The sequence below is a fragment of the Saccopteryx bilineata genome, chromosome 5 (genome assembly GCF_036850765.1).
Source record: "Saccopteryx bilineata isolate mSacBil1 chromosome 5, mSacBil1_pri_phased_curated, whole genome shotgun sequence".
NCBI lineage: Eukaryota > Metazoa > Chordata > Mammalia > Chiroptera > Emballonuridae > Saccopteryx > Saccopteryx bilineata.
In genome coordinates this window covers 21,997,293-22,017,542 of record NC_089494.1, presented here as the reverse complement: position 1 = coordinate 22,017,542, position 20,250 = coordinate 21,997,293, and the positions used below count along the sequence as shown (strand labels likewise).

The following is a 20,250-nucleotide window of genomic DNA, read 5'->3' as shown; positions in this document are numbered from 1 at the left end:
ACTAAATTCTAATGTATTAATTGACACATATTAATTTGCAATTTGAAAACCTTCAAACCCTAAAGTGTTCAGCATCTCAATTGCCAATAAAACTAATTGTAATAATCCAATATACTTTATTTTTTTAAAGTATAGTTGACATTCAATAATATATTAGTTTCAGGTATACAACATAGTGATTCTACATTTACATACCTTACTATGTGATCATCACAACTCTCATAACTATCTGTCACTATATAAAATTATTACAATCTTATTGAACATATTGCCTGTGCCTTACCATCCCCATGACTTATTTTTTATAATTGAAACTTTATACCTATTTGTTCACTATCTTTACTTTACCCATCCCTCACATCCCTCCCTTTTGGCACACTGATCAGTCTGTATCTATGAGTATTTTTCTGCTTTTTGTTTTGTTTTTGTTTAGTTTCTTTAGATTTTAGATTTCATATATAAGAGAAGTCACCTGGTATTTGTCTTTCTTTGTCTGATATTTAATTTAGTATGTTATCATCTAGGTTCATTAATGTTGCAAATCACAAGAGTATATTTTTCACTGCTGAATAGTATTCATTACATATACCACATCTTCTTTATTTATTCATACATTGATAGACATCTGGGTTGCTTCCATAGTTTGACTACTGTAAATAATGCTTCAATTAACATAGATCTGCACATATCTTTTTGAATTAGTGTTTTTATTTTCTCTGGATAAATATCTGGAGTAGAATTGTGTCCTATGGCAGTAATATTTTTATTTTTGAGTTGCCTCCATACTGTTTTCCATAGTGCCTGCACCAATTTACATTCTCACTAATAGTGCTTAAGGTTTCTCATTCTTCTGCATCCTCTCTAACACTTATTTGTTGACTTTTTGATAATAGCCATGCTAAGAATTGTAAAGTGATATTTCATTGTGATTTTGATTTAATTTCTTTGATGATATCACTTCCCTATTGATGACTAGTGATGTTGCACATCTTTTCCTATACCTATGGGCCATCTGCCTATCTCCTTTGAAGAAATATCTATTCAGGTCTTCCACCCATTTTTTAATTGGGGTTGTTTTTTTTTATTGGTTAGGACTGTAGCAAGCACTGGCCAAGGTGGCTAGGGCATACTGTGGAGGCCGTACAGGGTGGCTATAGTGCTGGGACCAGGCTTCCACCCACACTATCTAGGTAGATGAGTAATGTAACCACGTTGTTCACAGATACCTCTAGTCCCAGAGAGTTTCCACACATTCTGAAATGTCCTGCAGTTCTCCAGCCATAGTAGGACCCTGGGGTCAGTAAATGGAATTTTTTTCATGTATAGTCTAAGAAACCTTTAAATTGCTGTCTTATTTTTATATTCCAAAATAAGTGAGTATGTCTGCAAGGACTCTAAGTAATACTTCTCTCTACTACAAGTCACATGTTAGGGTAGGCTCCCCATGACTTCCATGTCTCCTTCTCTCCTATCCTTCTCTGTTTGATTCCTTTATCATTTGTTGTGCAGAAGCTGTTCTTCAAGGGGCATTGTTTTATTTATTTATTTATTTATTTTATTTTTTATTTTTCCGAAGCTGGAAATGGGGAGGCAGTCAGACAGACTCCCGCATGCACCTGACAAGGATCCACCCAGCATGCCCACCAGGGGGCGATACTCTGCCCATCTTGGGGTGTAGCTCTACTGCAATCAGAGCCATTCTAGCACCTGAGGCAGAGGCCACAGAGCCATCCTCAGTGCCCGGGCAAACTTTGCTCCAGTGGAGCCTTGGCTGCAGGAGGGGAAGAGAGAGACAGAGAGGAAGGAGAGGGGGAGGGGTGGAGAAGCAGATGGGCGCCTCTCCTGTGTGCCCCGGCTGGGAATCGAACCAGGAACTCCTGCACACCAGGCCGACGCTCTACCACTGAGCCAACAGGCCAGGGCCAAGGGGCATTGTTTTATATGTAGGTGTATATTTGGGGTGTCAGTGGGAAAAAAGTAAATTCTGGGTCTTCTTTTTTTGTTTGTTTTATTTGTTTGTTTGTTTTTTGCATTTTTCTGAAGCTGGAAACAGGGAGAGACAGTCAGACAGACTCCCGCATGCGCCCGACCGGGATCCACCCGGCACGCCCACCAGGGGGCGACGCTCTGCCCACCAGGGGGCGATGCTCTGCCCATCCTGGGCGTCGCCATGTTGCAACCAGAGCCACTCTAGCGCCTGGGGCAGAGGCCACAGAGCCATCCCCAGCGCCTGGGCCATCTTTGCTCCAATGGAGCCTTGGCTGTGGGAGGGGAAGAGAAAGACAGAAAGGAAGGCGCGGCGGAGGGGTGGAGAAGCAAATGGGCGCTTCTCCTATGTGCCCTGGCCGGGAATCGAACCCGGGTCCTCCGCACGCTAGGCCGATGCTCTACCGCTGAGCCAACTGGCCAGGGCATAAATTCTGGGTCTTCTTAAACCATAAATGCTGGGCCATCTTCACCTTAATTCATTATAATTTTAATTCAATTAAACATGATTGTAAATTTATACCTCTTAGTTCAAGTAGACCTGAAAAACCTTACCATAAACTTGCTACTCAAGTCTGTTCTAGCAAAGACAACATTTTTAAAAAATACTTGAGGCGTGGTGCTGCTTAATTATATAATCCTATTATTAAATTCCAGTATTATTTCTTCTATTTTATTAAACAAACTTTCAGAAATTACCAAGCCCCTTTATAATTATTTCTAGTTATAATTTTTACAGATTTGACTTCATAAAAGATAAGGACTTAATGCTAATTCTTTCATTTTTTTCTTTATGGGTTTGATTCTGTTTGGTTTCAAAAATAGTAAAAAAATGTTTGCTCTCTTCCTTGCTGTTATATCAACAATCCAAGAAAAAACTTATTTGTTTGATTCTTAGAAAAGTCACAAGCAGCAACTGCCTGTAGAGGCAGGAAGTGAAATCCATAGGCAGTGCTTCTGTCAGCAAAGACTTTGTAGAAAAGGGTTTATAATAAATATTCACATCTGCTGCTTTGGACACTTTAATCCATCCTAAGGATCTTTGCTGTGTCAGGCTTTGTTCTAGATGAAGAAGCCCAGTAGTTATAAGGTTTGCAAATAAGCTATATTTATCATGGTTAGCTTTACTTTTATAACTTTTCTCTGTTTTAGAGACATTTATGGAAATTTTTAGTATAATATGTGATTAAATATTTTACTGTGACTTTTATGATGATATCATATAGAATCTTCATGATGCGATGGACAAGTTCTATTTTCATCTATGTAAAATTGTCAAGAAGGTATCATTGATAGCAGTGTTAATTGGATGTAGAAAGCATATTCCAAAGTGTTTGTGATTAAATGCTAGCTCCTTTTGTTTATAGGGTAGGTATCATCTTGAGCAAGTTTCTTAGTTTTTCTTCACCTACATAATGGAGTTACTATTATTTTCTTTATTACTAGATCATTGTAAATATTATATGAAAGATTCTGTGTCATGTGACTAAATCTAGTGTCTAGCATATTGAGTTTAATAAATTTAACTGTTGTTACTAAATAATACCATATACCTTCTAAGTTTTATTGGATAATCTCATGAGTAGTATTAATATCATATTGATTTACCCCACATACTGAATTTATGTAAACATAATCTATTGCTTTTACTTATCTCCAAATTCCTTGATAGTTTGCTACTGAACTTTTTTTTTTTTTTTCCATTTTTCTGAAGCTGGAAACAGGGAGAGACAGTCAGACAGACTCCCGCGTGCGCCCGACCGGGATCCACCCGGCACGCCCACCATGGGGCGACGCTCTGCCCACCAGGGGGCGATGCTCTGCCCATCCTGGGCGTCGCCATATTGCGACCAGAGCCACTCTAGCACCTGAGGCAGAGGCCACAGAGCCATCCCCAGCGCCCGGGCCATCTTTGCTCCAATGGAGCCTCGGCTGCGGGAGGGGAAGAGAGAGACAGAAAGGAAGGTGCGGCAGAGGGGTGGAGAAGCAAATGGGCGCTTCTCCTGTGTGCCCTGGCCGGGAATCGAACCCGGGTCCTCCGCACGCTAGGCCGACACTCTACCGCTGAGCCAACCGGCCAGGGCCGCTACTGAACTTTTAAAAATGAAAGTATTAGTTAGAATTGTATTGCTGATATGTTTTTCCCTTTAATAAAATTATTCACTCAAAAATATATGGTATAAAAATTATGAAAATACTCTGTTGCATTCAGTTCTTGTATGTAACAAAAATTTAACAGAATTATGAATTTTAAAATAAAGTATAAAAACTAATGCTATTCCTGAAATGAAGTTATTTTCATTTTAAATGTTATTTTTGTTTTAATTTGTTAATAAGTGTCACAGTTTTAAAAGCATAAATGTGTTATTATAGTTTAAGTAACAATTTAGTATAATAATAATAATAATAATAAAAGTTTAAGATTAGCAGAAAATTTAAAATATAAATAACTCATAACTCATATTCTATATATGTGTGTATCTTTTCCATAAATACATTTGAAGCTATGTTTAGCAATTTTTCACAAATAATACACTTATAAAAGAAAGTTGTGTTGCTTAGTGCTTTCAAGTTCATCTTCTCAAAATTATTTATTAATCCCAAATATAAGGACACTAGCAGGGCATTTGATGACCTGTGCATATAAAGTAGGTAACACATTAGGTTTTTCTTTCTCATTTAAAATTTTTATAACTTAATCATTGCCATGTCTTAATTTTGACTGGAATTATTGTCTACACTGACAGGAGTTAGTTCATATGTAGTGATTGATACCTAACATAAAATGAGTCTGTCAAATTAAAATGGAAACAAAACTGTATATTCTACTGCTTATAAACTGTGACTGCTTGAAATACAACTTTGATATTTTCCTCTCTCTCTCTTTCTCTCTCTCTCCCCTCCCTCTCAGGTCAAGTATTAGCTCAGGCGAGTGGCAGTGGGATTCTCCATTTACTGGATCTTAAATCATGGAAGACTCACAAATTGGAGGGCCATGAGAATGAAGTTCATACAGTCGTGTTTTCTCAGCGAGGAGAGACTCTGTTTTCCGGAGACTCTGACGGCAGTGTTCGAATATGGTCTTGATGGTCAGCATGTCCCACTGCAGAGGTATTCCCTTCAAGGCTTGAAAATGTCTCAGATAGTCCCAAACCAGTCAAGACCTGCTTAAACATTCCAGCAGGTAACATTTACAATTAGCTTTAAAACATGTTTTGAACAAGTATTTTAATGTTCACAATGTTACTAATAAATAAAAATAATAAACTTTCTACTCTTTTATTTGTGCCTGGGTCTTTCTTCTTATTTTGATACTATTTGCTAGGGGTTTGGAAGAAACAGCTTTACAATGACGCCTAATGACAGACTAGATGAATTACAGGAGATTGATTTTGAATGTTAGAGAACAAACTGCAGGAGAACCAGGCTACTTTTTAAAAAATCAAATTCAAGCTGCAGGAATACCTGAAGTTTAACCATGTAGCAGAGGAAAAGTGTGTCTGCAACCAAAGAGTCAATTAGAATTGGGGACCATGCATTTTTACAGATTCTTTGGCAACAATTATGCTTTATCTATTAATAATTATCAGAGACTGCAGCTGGCTTAAATCTAAATGCAAAGCTCTTCCGGAACTTTCATCTCTGCAGCTCATCCAAAAAATGCATTAAGTATAATTATAATGTTTGTTTTTTTATTATTTTATTGTAATTTCAATGCAAATAAGTGTCTCGCACGTAAAATACCCCCCCCCCTGCGCCCCCCCTCCGATGCATGCATCAGCTGTATAAAGTGCGACTGCTTAGAGAACACTAGCCTGGTCTAAAGGAGCAGCTCGGGATTTCAACCGAGATGGGCTCAGAAGCCAGTTGGCGCTGTCCGTGGTGCTGAGGAATTCCCGGCTGCCGGCAGAATGAGCTCCAGATCAGCAGTCTGCAAACTGCTCGTGGTGATGCAGAAAACCAGCTAAAGTTGCTCCTCTTCTTCACGTCCACAGTTAGTATTTTCTGGTGTGTAAGAGGGGATTCGAGCAACATATTGTGGATGATGCCACTGTTATTGCCAGCGGAGAAGGCTTTAAGCTACAGCATGCTGTTGCTGTTTGTGATCCGTAGAGCCTAGCCAAATCACCTCTACTGCCGTAGCAAACACTGTGTAAGTGAACTCATGTGTGGAGGAGGCGTAATCAGCCGGGAAATTTCATAGAAGAATCTGAGAAAATGCTAAAATAAGTTCAACATGATTCTGCTACTGGGGTCTGGATTTCTACAGGACCAAAATTGCTTTTTGCTTTGAATTTTGAAGACAAGTCTAAAGCATATTTCTTATGTGTGTCTGCTGTATTTCTCTCTGTAAGGGCGGGAGACTGCTTCTTGACTGTGGTTTGAAATGGGAGGTAGAGAGAATGAATTGCCTTTAATTCAAGCCTGAAAATGCATTTTTTTGGATAATTAAAGAGGAACTACTTTCTTAAAACATACCTGATCTTTTAGTTCATATTGGTCTATGACCCCCATCACCACCATTAACCTCCAGAGTGATTAGGTAAGTGAATCTTATGACATGAGTTATGTTTGTTTTCTCAATGATTAAATACAGTCATTTTAAAGCATATGTAGCAGTGTGGGCAGGGAGGAAAGTTTAGCTGGAAAGTGATCCTCTATTTAGAAATGTTTGCTTACTTATTAAAAATTTCCAGATAAACATTTTACTGGATTTCTGTAATTTTTCCTGCTAAATAATATCTTAAACTGCAGTAAAAACAGCTCAGTTGTAAAGAGAAAAGAATTTAAATACCCTAAGAACTTTGTTATATTAGAAAGAAAACCTTGATTTCTTCATGCAGATTTTATAAGGTATTTCATATAATAAAAGCATGTGAATGTTTATGTAAAGTAGATATTACACCCCTTTTTTACCTTTAAGTTTACATTTACCATAACCTGACATTAATGCCTACCTGTAGCTTTCAGAGAGATCATTTCTGTCTATGTCCTTTTGAAGCAGAATGATATGGGTATTTTATATGGCTTATCTTGCATGTATTGACTGGTACTATTGGAATACTATAAGGAAGCACAATAGATTTTTTTCTTCCAAAATAAACTTTTTAAATATGTGAGAGATGTATAAAATCTATGCCTTAATTAGTAATATATATATGCTTTTTCAGAAGCTTCTCTTTATATTTGTAGCCTATGTAGTAATTTAAGAGAAAAAAATGCCTTGACAAAGGGAGCTTCCAGCTTCTCAAGTAGAATTATAGGTTTGCATTTTTTGTTCTGTCATGACTCATTATTTTTGACATAGTTCAAAAGAAATCCATCTTATTTATCATTACCTACTCAAAAGGAATTCAAATATTAGAGAGCAGTTTTTTCTTGAAGAGAGAGCATGAATATACTACCTTTCATTTTACTATTACTAGGATTTGATGTCTAACTTAAAATGCTAATTTTATAGTTCATGAAGTTTCCTAATGCCATCTTTACCTTATTTAAAAGTATCTTCCATACATTAGACTAAAAAGAAATGGTTTATTATTGCTCTTATTATAATCTGAAAATAAACCAGGAAATAATATTTATAAGTGATCTGAAAATATTCTATATACAATTTTAGTGATATTTGGCATAAAGCCAAAAACATTTAACTAGACAAATGATCTATTTGACATTTTCATTTATTATTCCCTAAAGTCATTTTACCCAGAGTCTTTATATGTTATTCTTTTTAAACATTTAAAAGGAACTCACTAGCAATGTTCCACACAAACACTAAATCTAAGTTGACCAGAGTCAATGCTACCAAACTAATAAGGGATATATTCTATGAATAGCTACACCTTGTTACTATTCTATGAAACCAATAAAGAGTTTTACTCTGGTTTTCTTTATGCCAAATATCTTTGGCATATCAAGAGAAGCATGTTTTCAAACTATTCAAAGGTATTATATCTTAAAATAACCCAATCAAATGGTATTACATGAATACTAAAAGGCGAAAGATTTATACAATATGAAGAGAAACAAGAGTATACACATGAATACTAAATTCAAGTTGCTCTAAAGAATTCCGATATATTTTTCCTGCCCACTAGGAGCTTACTCTCTGAGTAAAATAAAGATGTGGAAAATAATACAAATAAGTATATTTTTAATAAATTATTTTAAATATAGGAAATTTTTTGTATGCTTTTTAAAATTTTTCTTTCTCTTACTCACTGTGGAATAGTTATGCTATTTTTCTTCTTAGCTAAGTTTCAAAACTCAGATTTATGTTCACTGAAACAAGTAACCCATAATGAGACCATTGTTCTCCGATTATGGACATGAAGAAGTAGGAAGGCCTAGTATACTAGCTCCATCCCAATTATATTTTACATTCAATTGTTGTTTCTTCCCTTTTTCTTCAATTAAATTTTTCTCACTAATCTCTTGAGTTTTCATACAGATAATTATAACACACACACACATATATATTTGACCACTGATATTATAGTTTAAAAAATAATAAAAATGTGGATTTAATTATTCTTGAGTTATTTGTAAGTAACCCTCTGTAAAATATCAAGTTTTGAGACTTAGTAAAATTATTTCTTACAATTTAGACAAAGCAGACCTCTAAAATTCAGAAGCTAAATTCAAGGTATAGGTTTCAATGTGAAATAACCCCATAAATGACTAATTTTAATATAGATATTGCCAAGGATCGACTCTCCAAAATTCATAATGAAGCGTAAATAGTTGTATGGACTTAGTCTATTTGCGGTCTATCCTCCAAACAAATCCCAAATAAAAAGGATAAGAGCAGAGGCTTAAGTAAATCTACATTTTCTTTATATATGTCAAATTATTTTCTTAATATTTATTTTCAGCCTACCCCTCTTGTATTCCCATGGAAGAAGCTGAGTATATTTAATATTAGGAGCACATCCAGAAGCCTTTGAGGAGGGGGATGGCTCTTCATATTCATGAAGCTTGCATACTTCTGTTGGTCATCCCTGGATTGGTCACCTCTGCTGCCATCAGTCATGAAGACTATCCTGCTGATGAAGGTGACCAGACCTCCAGTAATGACAATCTGATCTTTGATGACTATCGAGGGAAAGGGTGTGTGGATGACAGCGGCTTTGTATACAAGTTGGGAGAACGATTTTTCCCAGGGCATTCCAACTGTCCATGTGTCTGTGCTTTAGATGGACCTGTATGCGACCAGCCAGAATGCCCCAAAATTCACCCAAAGTGTACTAAAGTGGAACACAATGGATGCTGTCCTGAGTGCAAAGAAGTGAAAAACTTTTGTGAATATCATGGGAAAATTTACAAAATCTTGGAGGAATTTAAGGTATGAGCTACCGTCCATACTTATTGAATACTAACTTTTCACACCATATACTTAGTAGATTACTACATTAAAATTAAGACTGAAAAAAAAACATTTTAAAATTTGCCTTTAATTTACAACAATATTACAGTTAGGCTAAGTACCACTGTAATCGACAAATAGTCAGTTGGTTTATTGATCAGTACCTACAAGGTTCCACAATAATTTTTTCCTTCAGAAGTATTTGTGGCATGATAACATATTTTTTTGCCCTTAGACATTTCTTCTGTGTTATTACAATATATAATTTTTGATAAAAACACTTTTACTTGGAAACGATGTGTCTATTAAGTTAATGTTTAAATTTTTTGAGGGTTGTGTGTGTGTGTGTGTGTGTATGTGTCTGTATTTGAAGCCATTTAACTATAGCCTAGAGCTATCTTTTTAGTGTGTGGAAATGTGAGTGTTATAGAGACACAATTCTGAACTGTGGTCTTCATATTAAGAATATGCATTGGACCTACTTGTTGTAGTACATGATCCCCATTCTGTTCTCTGATCATTAGTTTTTTTTTTTCTTTTACTTAAAGGACCCCAGAGAGGACTGAAATTTTATCAGTCCATTGTAAACGTTTTTTTAAAAGACTCAATTTTCAGCCTCCATGGTATTTCTTGGACTGTTTTATAATTTTATCATATTTTCAAATAACTTGGAGCTCATTTTATTACTTTTTAGAGTTTTCTCCAATGTCTAGTTTTAATTAGGCTTTCTTACAAGCCATATTTGAGCCCTGCGGGTATAAATTAATATATCAAATTACGTTCCTTAAATGTAATGGCAGTTTGTGCCTGGGAGTGTCTGTCATACTGATGGCTTGATATAAAAGATTTTAATTTTATCTAGCCAAGTTCAATCACAAAGAGCTGAGAACTTTATAAGCAAAAGAAAATATAGCAAGTTTTCAATGTGACCATGTATTTTTAAGAGAAAAATGTTTAGTTATTATCACTGACCAAACTCCACAAGAGTCAAATGGTGAAAGAAGCCAGTATGAAAAAAGGGGTTTTAACTGATAATGATCAGAACATTCTGTATATTAGCATTTCATTGCATTCAGTCCATTCCAGATTATGGGTACAAACCAGTTCTAATTTACCCAAGGATAACCAGTCATTCTACCAAGATTCCTAAGGACATGAGGGAAATTTTAAATGTAATTATTACAATCAACTATTTTACACATAAATGTTATTTTATACTTTTCTCTTTCATGTATTATAATACTTTGTTGCACAATATTGATAAGAGGCCTGAGAATCTAGCAAAAGTACTATATTAATATCAAATAATAGTTAAGGGTACAGTATATTAATGACTTTATCATCTCTAAAATATTAGATACATTTTGATATTGGCAAAAGTAGGTTTTGTGAGTACACAGCAGTTTATTCTTGTATTATTACTTACTAAGTAATGTATTATTTCTTCTTACTATAGATATTAATCTACTTTTGCCCACCCCTGTGTGTTCCTACTAGAATTATTATATAACTCACTGATATGCACAACTTTTTCACCTGACTCTCCAGGTCATGAGATTTTTACATATGATTTAAAAAAAAAGATGCAACTTTTTTTATAATTTAGAGATTATCTAGAAAAAATTCTTAAAAATGAGGAACTGAGACCAAGAAAGTTTGTTACTTGTCCGAAACCATCCAGTTACTTAACCTATTTCTAAAAATTGTCCTTCTAACTATAATGTCTATATAACCTCTCTGAGCACTTTGACTCAAAAGACAGATAAACCTGAATTCTAATCCTAAATTTTTCATTTAGATGTAAGACTCTGGAAAGAATCCTTAAACTTTTGAGCTAGAATGTTATTGACTGTAAAATGATCATTATAATAATCAGTTGTCTCTACAAGGAAATATTGGGAAGATTTAATGAGATAATTTATGAGAAGTTAGCAGCCTTGTGATTACTAGTACTCAGTAGGTATTGAATAAGTGGTGTTCCCATTCTCTTCCACTCTAATGTTCAGGGGTTTACTCTAAGTTGTAAATTCCTCTATGTCTTCACCTACATTTATAATGGAAGACCAACTTTAAAAGTCATTCAATTGAAAGAATTCCAATACTTGGTTAAAAGGTTTTAATTATCTATATGAAGTACATACACCTAAGTAAATATGTAGCCATAATCTGTCACCTTGATTTTCTTTCAATTCAGCTTGCAACAGACCAGTAATTAATTTTTAAACATATATGGAACTTTCACATAATAATCTTGGCATGTTATTAAGGAGGTTATATTATATGATATGTTTACATATAATACCTAACAGGCATTTATTGGACTCTTCAGTAGATGTGTGTACATTGGAAAGTAAGATAACTAGAAGACGAAATTTATACATACTAGAAAAGCGTGGGCAGTGTGGAGAGAGACGGGTGGGGAAGCAGCTGAAGCACGTGACTGTGAAGCTCAATGCCGAGAAGTGTGGTGTCAAACCCTTGTCAACATGCTGTGAGGTTTGGTCAACAAATCTTCTTTTTCTTCAGGATGGTCAAGTTTGAGCCTTTTTAAAGAGAAATTAAAATGAATCTGGGGAGAATAAAATTACAAAGAGAAAACTGCTTGAGCAAAATCAGAGACTGGAGTGAATAAAATCTGCAAAGAAAGGAGCAAGATAGGAATAACAAGCTGGATCTACAGAAATCTTATTATAATAAGAGCAGTAAATCTGCATATGTATTTTGGACAGTGGCGAGAGGAACTTGAGTACTGGGGTAAAATAGTTAGATTCAGTGTACGGAATAACAATGAACAAAATGCAGGTTGTTATGCATAGAGATGACCTACTTAAATATGTTTTTTTTTTTTCAAGAAGATAACCTTGTAGCCAAACAGAATAGAATAAGAGATAGAGATAAATTAATGGCTGGGGAGGTGAGGCTGTTATAGAAAACAAAGAATGAGACGACCAGCATGCGGAAGAGCGCAAACCTTCAAGACAGTGTTTAGGATAAAAATCTAAATTCCCTAGTATAGTCTAGAGTCTCTTCATCAACCTCTCCAAGTATCTCTAAATCTCAGTGAGCTTTCCTCCCTGTGTGCTTGTACATGCTGCCCACACTTTTTCACCATTGCACACTTGTATAAATCCTTCTGGACTACTTCAAAACTCCATTTAAATCTCATTTCAACTGGAAAGGCCTCTCTGGTTATCCTATGCAGTATCCTGGGATGGGTCTCACTCTTCTCCTATATCATCTCACAGCATGCTGTGTGCACCACTAAAACAGAAACAGTAATTATAGCTAGGCACTGTTAAGACCTTTATATGTATTAAGATACATTTCATTTCATAATATCAGTATGTGGATTATACTTGTATTAGCACTGTTTTACAGATAAAAACTGAAGCCTCAACATCTAAGTAGCTTGCCCAACACTGTACAGCTCTAAAATATATAAACCCAAGCAGATCGACTGGAGAATCTAAGTTCCTCACCACCTCTGCTACCCTTGTCCCACCACAATAATACAATTTGACACCACCTGCCTCTCCCTCTAGACAGTGAAACCTTTAAATCTGGAGATAGTATTTTCTTTTTTTCTCCCCTGTTCCCAATCCCAGAAATATGTGAACCACATCACAGACAATATATTTTTGGTGAATGACATAATGAAATGAGTCAGATTATAATTAACCCATTGAATAAAGAATTTAAAGGCCATGTCCGGTGGGCTCAGTGGTAGAGCGTTGGCCTGGCATGTGGATGGCCTGGGTTTGAGTCCTCATCAGGGCACTCAGGAGAAATGATCATCTGCTTTTCTACCCTTCCCCTCCGTCTTTCTCTCTTCTCTCTTCCTCTCTTGCCACCATGCCTTGATTGGCTTGAAAGAGTTCACCTTAGGTGCTGAGAATGACTCCATGGCCTCTGCCTTAGGCACTGAGAAGAGCTTGGTTGCTGAGCAATGGAGCAATGCCACAGATGGGCAGAATATCACCCCCTAGTGGGTTTGCGGGGGGTGGGGGAGGATATTCCAGTCAGGGTGCATGCAGAAGTCTGTCTCTCTGCCTCCTCTCACTAAAAAAAGAAAAGAAGTTAATTATAGTTTCTTTAAAATTCTTAGTTTCTTTCTGTTTAAATGTTAATCTCTTCATTTTAATTATTTAAAGGAAGCACTCAAAATTCAGATAAAAAGTACTCTTACACCTTGTTCACAGAGCACCTATTTCCATCCTGCGACTTTCTACTTGTCTTCCTTGCCCCCTTCCTAACCAAGGCTCATCTTTCCCTGCCTGTGCTTTAATGACCACCCAGTGTTTTAGTTGTGCTGTCCACTGTCTCACTCCCTACTGTGGCAAAACATGTGTCCCTACTTCAATCTTTTCTTATCACCAAATTCAAATATAAATTGAGCCACGTGTCCCCTGATAAGAAGAGTAACGTTGTATATAAAGGTTGGGTTATTTTTATTTTGAACATGACTAATGCAAGCTTTGAAAGTAGAGTTTCGTCTACTCTTTTTGAAAACTCTACATTTTTCAGTATTCTAGTAATATTGTATTAAGATAAAGGTCAAGGTATAGAAGGTTCTCTCACCTTTCTTTTATGTGTACACAGGCAAAAAGACACTGGACCTACTTTCAATAAAATGAGGAGTATAAATAATAAATTACAATAGCATTTTCTACAAAAAAGGCTGATTGCAAATGTAGTCTCTGTCAGTTTTGGTTCTGTACTTAACTATCTCATTCTGAGTTTCCCAAAGGGAAAGATAATTTCTTATTTTGCTTCATATTTTTATAACTCTTACTCAGCTAGAATTAGATTTCTGGGTATTTTTTATACTTTAAACTTGTACTGATTGAGTTTTAGGTCAGACACTGAAGGTTATACCACATGCAGCTGGAAGAGATAGTTCAGCTGTTACATAGCCTGTCTCACTTGAAAGAGATTTTCTCAAGTCAACCCTCTGGACCCTAATTCAGAATTTGGATTTGCCCAAGATCTTTCTTTTACTACAGGCATTGGCCTTTGTCATTTGCCCATTGCAGGCCAAAGACAGTAGATCAGGTTTCTTATTTTTATTTTCAAAAAGTTCGGTGTGATTGCTTACTCATTCCACCCATTTTATGTACATGTGTTGCTTTTTTACAAAAAGGAAACATGTTTTCATGCTGTGATAAGCTGCCTAGTGTTGGCCCTGAATTTTGCATTTAATATTTAAATCTGAGGAAAGAATCAAAGAGGACAGAAAATTAATCACTTCGAGTATTTTGCCAGATCCTCGTGCCCATTAAAACTGCTGATGCCAGTTGAGGCTTAGAAGGAAGCGACTTGCTCTTCGGTGGGCCCCTTCCCAGGAAGACAGATTTTCCAGTGTTCTGATCTTTTCATTAATCTGTGCCCCACCATTAGTGTCTACTATTGCAACTTTTAATCTGTAAGAGTGTTTGAGCAAAAAGGGATCCTTAATTTAGGTTTGAGAAATTTGTTTGTTGGCTTTTTAAATTTTAATATGGCGAAGGAATGGACAGCAATGTGCTCTGAGAGCTAAGGACAAAATATATGAAAGAACAGAAGAAAATGGAGGCTATAAAGAAATCTCAGTTGAGGAGTCTAATAGCTAATGCCTTGCACCTCACCCACCAACCCACCATTGCACCAGCTTCTATAAAAGGCACAGAAACTATGATGTTTGCTTTAGGGAAAAGGGTAGAGAGTGCATCTTTCCAGAGGTGTGAAAGTTGTGTTTATTTTCATAACAAAGAAATAGGCTGATCTTGATTTCTGTGGGTGAGGTTTTTGAATATTTTTTTCCAAGAAGGGTTTTACAAGTTCTGGACAAATGAAATTTGTAAGATTCCATATAAGAAAGTCCTAGAAATCATCATAATTTTACATAATAATAATTAGTTAGGATCTTTGTTGAGAGATTGAGAAGGCTAATTCTATAGTTGCTGACTCTGAAAAATAGTTTGTTTTGCAGAACATGTGGTTTTTGTATTGAAATGGCTTTTGAGTAAATTCAGTAGTGGCTTCTCCTTTCAAGTTTCTACAAAATAACACAGATTAGGTAATTTAATTACTGATGCTGCTGCTCACCTGAGGCTCAGCCCCAGCAAGCAGAACCAAGTCTCAGGGTGAAGATTCCAAACAGAAAACTCACTTCTTTGTTAACAACTAGGGAACTTCTATTTAATATGCATGATCTCTGACCAGTACCAGAGATTAGATGTCAATTTTGTTAAAATTTAGATTTAGAAAGTTTCTTTCACCCTTTCTCATTATTTTTATATTGTGCTCACTTGACATTTTTTTAATTGAATTTTATTGGGTGACACTGATTAACATAATCACTTGGCATTTTTTAATTCTAGAAAAGTACATTAAATCTAAGAAATAGATCAGATTTTTACAATAATTTTTTTTTTTCAAAAACTCCAGTGATAATTGAGAATGACTTTCTTCATTTGACACTTTTTCAAATTAGGAAGTAAGTGTACACGACTTCCAAGATGACCCTGGAAGGAGTGACATAGTCTATTTCTAGTCAGAAAAGGTCTCTTGCTTTAAATTTTAGGAGAACTGATGGTCAGCCAGCCCCTTGGTTAGTTGTACGTAAGAACACTTTTTCATTCTCACCCACTGATATATATTGCTGTCCTTCGTATTGCAAGATGCTGCTGCTAATGACGGTAACTGCGTGATAAGAATGACTACAAAGATTTGTGACTGGGCTCCGGGCCCTGTGCACATGGGGCAATCGGTGTTTGATTTGCAGCCACAGCTGAGATTTGTGGGGCTTGTCACTGTTAGTGACTCTCTCAGACTTGAGGTCAACCATCAGCCACTTACAGACACTGCTGCCCATCCCTTATTGAGTCTCCAATGCCGTAAGCAGAAGACACTGAAAAGCGAGTCCCCCTTCCACACTTTAACTCCAGTTGTGCAAGGTATTGGATATTTTAGAAATTTGCCTATTTTCAATGGTGGCTTTAGTCTCCAAAATAGATAATTGGTCAATGGTATGATAGGGGAAGCATGATATTTTCTATTTCTTTTATGTAATTTCATAAGTTAGATCACATATGCTATGCAAATTTTATAGATAAATCTATATAGTCCAAATTGAGATTGCTGTATACATGCATTGAAGTTAGTGTGTGTATGTTTGTCTTTGTTAAATTGGAGGGCGCTGGAATATTCTTACATCATGAAAACCGTACTGTAACATTAGGTGAGTCCTTCGTCCCTACTTCTCCTTACTCACCCTGACCATATTTTTGTTTTATTTGCTTTCCTGCAGCTTGATTTATACATCAGGCAGTGTTTTATAGAGGACAGCACAGGAAAAACTGACTGGTTTATTTTTTAGTTGTATTTTGCCAAGATTTCCAGGAAGAGATTGAAACAAGTAACTGCGATTTGAGGTGACCAGTGATTTTGCTTATCCAGGTGATCTTTCCCAACTACTAGCCATTGCTAATTGGACACTGGCTTAGAGTCTGTACTTTGCCCTTTTATCATCACTGTTAATTAACCTCAGCAGTTTCAATCTAACACACTTCCGCTGTTGAGTCCCTTGCTGCTAGCCTTCCATATAACACATCACAATAAAGCCATCTCTACAAAACCTTAATGACTCCTTGAAAAGAGTGAATGAAGTACCAAAGTGACAGAAAAATCATTTGTTTTCTGAAAAACTTTTCAGATGATATTATTTTATGGCTGGATAATGTTTTCTAAAGTGTATAAAAGTTCACTGACCACACTTTTAATTTTTTTCCTATTATTTTATGTGACCATGAAGAAAAAATAAGTAATTTTAATCTTTCTAGACATAGAATGAATACAATAATGTCATTATATATGTCTTATGAAGAATAAGTAGTATTGAAAATTAGAAAATTATAGTATATATTGATCTACAACTCAATTCTAACTGCTTAAAAGTTTTTTTTTAATTAAATATTATTTGGATGGGATTTTGAAATCATTTTGTTTTATTACTGACCTTTGACTACCACTGTTACTTCCTGGCATAGGATTGGATTTCTAGTATCTGAGTATATAGAAATTCTATTTATAACAGGCAAGTATTATGCTATGTTTCTCATAGTCTAGGTCCTTCATATTTTTAAGAGCTGACTATAGAATTTTAGATCTGGAAAAGGACTTTGAAATTATTTTGCCTAACTCCCTTATTTTACAGATGATAAAGTAAGGCCAACAGAAACTTAGTGCAAACATCACAATGACATAACTCATTATTGGCAAAGGTAATGCTAATACATTGCTTTTCTGTGGTCTTTTTTTTTTTTTACATTTTACTACCTTTAGATATAAAAGAAAAATGCCACTTATTTGCATCTTCCTTTCTATTAAATATATTGGATGCAATGGTTTATTTCAGACAATTGTCTATAGAAATGTGATATCAGGACCTATCACCATGACAACCCAGAGTTACAAGTACAAGATATTGGCATATCTCAAATAGGTCTGACACAGTCTCCTTTTGCAAACTGCACTCTAAGTTTGCAAAGGCTCTGATAAAAAAGGGGTCCTTTGTCTAAAAATTAAACATTTTGTAATTAAACAAACAATATAGGTCAAAATAAAACAAAAATACATTAGATTAAACACTACTTACTTATTTTCAGAGACTATACTAGAAAGTAACAAAGAAACGGAACTATTTATATATTGTAAGGAACTAACACTCCATACATTTGATGATGTTAAGAACTGAGGACTCTGTTGTTGATCTTTTCCATTCTGCAGTCCCTCACCTCTGATTTCACGGCAAGAATGGAGTGTGAGAAATGGATGCGGAATGCAATAATCTCTGGTTGCATGGCATTAGAACACAGGTGTATCCTTAATTAGGGTATTATTAGTGTCAGCTAACGCAGGAATATTGCAAAAATTCACATGCCTGATCTCTCCCTTTTTAATTCAATTAAAATTATTTACATGTATATATACATATATATATATTTTAAACCCGACCATCATGATGTCCTAAAGAAATCTCTCTCTCTTTTAATTTAGAAATTAAATTCAATGGTGTGACATTGGTCTATAAGAACACACAGGTTTCCAGTGAACATCTCCATAGCATTTGAACTGTAGATTGTGTTGTGTGCCCATCACCCAGTCAAGTCATTTTCTGTTGCTGTTTATTTGTCCCTCTGTTCCCTCCCCCTTACTCCTCCTACCTCTGGTAACTGCTTTACTTTTTTCTATGTCCACGAGGCTCAGTTTTATATCCCACCTATGTGTGAAATCATATAGTTCCTAGCTTTTTCTGATTTACTTTTCATATATATATATATACTTTTTTAAAATTTTATTTAGAAAATTTTAATTTAATGAGATGACATTAATCAATAAGAGTACGTAGGTTTCAGGTCAACATTTCTATAGCATTTGAGCTGTTGATTATGTTGTATACCCACCACCCAAAGTCAAATCATTTTCTGTAACTATATATTTGTCTCTCTTCACTTCCTTTCCCCACCTTCTCCCCACAACCCCCTCTTCCTGGTATTCACTTCACTTTTATCTATGTCCATGAGTCTCGTTATATCCTACCTATGCGTTAAATCATATAGTTCTTAGCTTCTTCTGATTTACTTATTTCACTCAGTATAATATTCTCAAGGTCCATCTATGTTGTCCTGGCAATGTATCATCATTTCTTATGGCTGAGTAGTATTCCACTGTATATATGTACCACATCTTTCTCCAGTCCCCTATGGAGGAACACTATGGTTGTTTCCATGTCTTGGCCACTGTGAATAATGCTGTGATGAACATGGGGGTGCATGGTTTTTTGCATACTAATGTTTTTGAGTTTTTCAGATATATAACCAATGAAGAGATTGCTGGGTCATATGATAGCTCTATTATTAATTTTTCTTTTCTAAAATTTCCCAGATTATTCTAATTATTAGCTGGGTTTGGGAATTGCTGCCATTATGGAACTTTTCCCAGACTGTCTTCTAGGGAACACTAGCGCCCTGTAAGATTCTTAGTAAGGATTTTGATATTTATTTTTTTGTCATGATCAAATAAGTTTGAAAAATGATGATTTCTTTAACATCTATTAGAAACGTGTAGAGCACATTAGTATACTGACAATGCTTGATCCTTTTTAAAATGTTGTTTGAGAGTCTGTTTAACAGCTAATAGCTCAACAGTGATTGAAAACTAGATTTTTGAGTGGGCTCTACCACTTACCAGCCAAGTGATCAAGGCACACATACTTTATCTCAGTGTGTCTTAGTGTATACATCTCTAAAACAGAGAGAATAGCAAGAACTTGGCACAAAGAAGAGATTCATAAAAGCTGTGATGTTTTTACTGTTATTACTACTAAATTGAATTTAATCCAGTATTTTACTAATTTATGATAAAACACCTTTTTCTAAGTACTTTTATTTACATGCTAAAGTTAATAAAGTTAATAATAGTTCAATAAATACAACTTAATAAATATCTTTCTAATAATTCAAGATAATCATTTATTTCTTTGACTCTTCCGGGAAGTCAATAATAAAAAAATCTTTATGTCTCAGCTTATCTTCTATTGTCTGGTTCTTTTTAAAGTTCCCAAAATTGCATTTAATACAATTATTTATGTTAGTTTATTAAGTTCTGTTACATAAAGCAATGTAATTGAAAAATTACTTATTTAGAATTATAATGACAATGATGCCAGTCACATATAATCAAAAGTCTAAGACAGAGGTCAGTACTTTATAATCCATTAGTCAAATCCAGCTCACCATCTGTTTCGGTAAATAGTTTTATTGGAAAATAGTGATGCTCATTCATTTATGTCTATGGTGTCTTTTAGGCTAGAATGCAGTTTTCAGTAGTTACTCCAGAGACTATCTGACCCACCTGGG

The 20,250-nt window shown here is 35.3% G+C and overlaps 1 protein-coding gene across 1 annotated transcript in view; it reads left to right on the top strand.

Moving 5' to 3' along the window:
• The first annotated feature begins 5,772 nt into the window (after positions 1–5,772).
• Positions 5,773–20,250, top strand: part of VWC2L (von Willebrand factor C domain containing 2 like) — a 171,933-nt gene continuing 157,455 nt past the window's right edge. The window contains exons 1-2 of the mRNA XM_066279760.1: positions 5,773–6,529; positions 8,862–9,331. Of these exons, the coding sequence (XP_066135857.1) occupies positions 8,942–9,331 (390 nt within the window). The 5' untranslated portion in view covers positions 5,773–6,529; positions 8,862–8,941. The remainder of the gene's footprint in view (positions 6,530–8,861; positions 9,332–20,250) is intronic.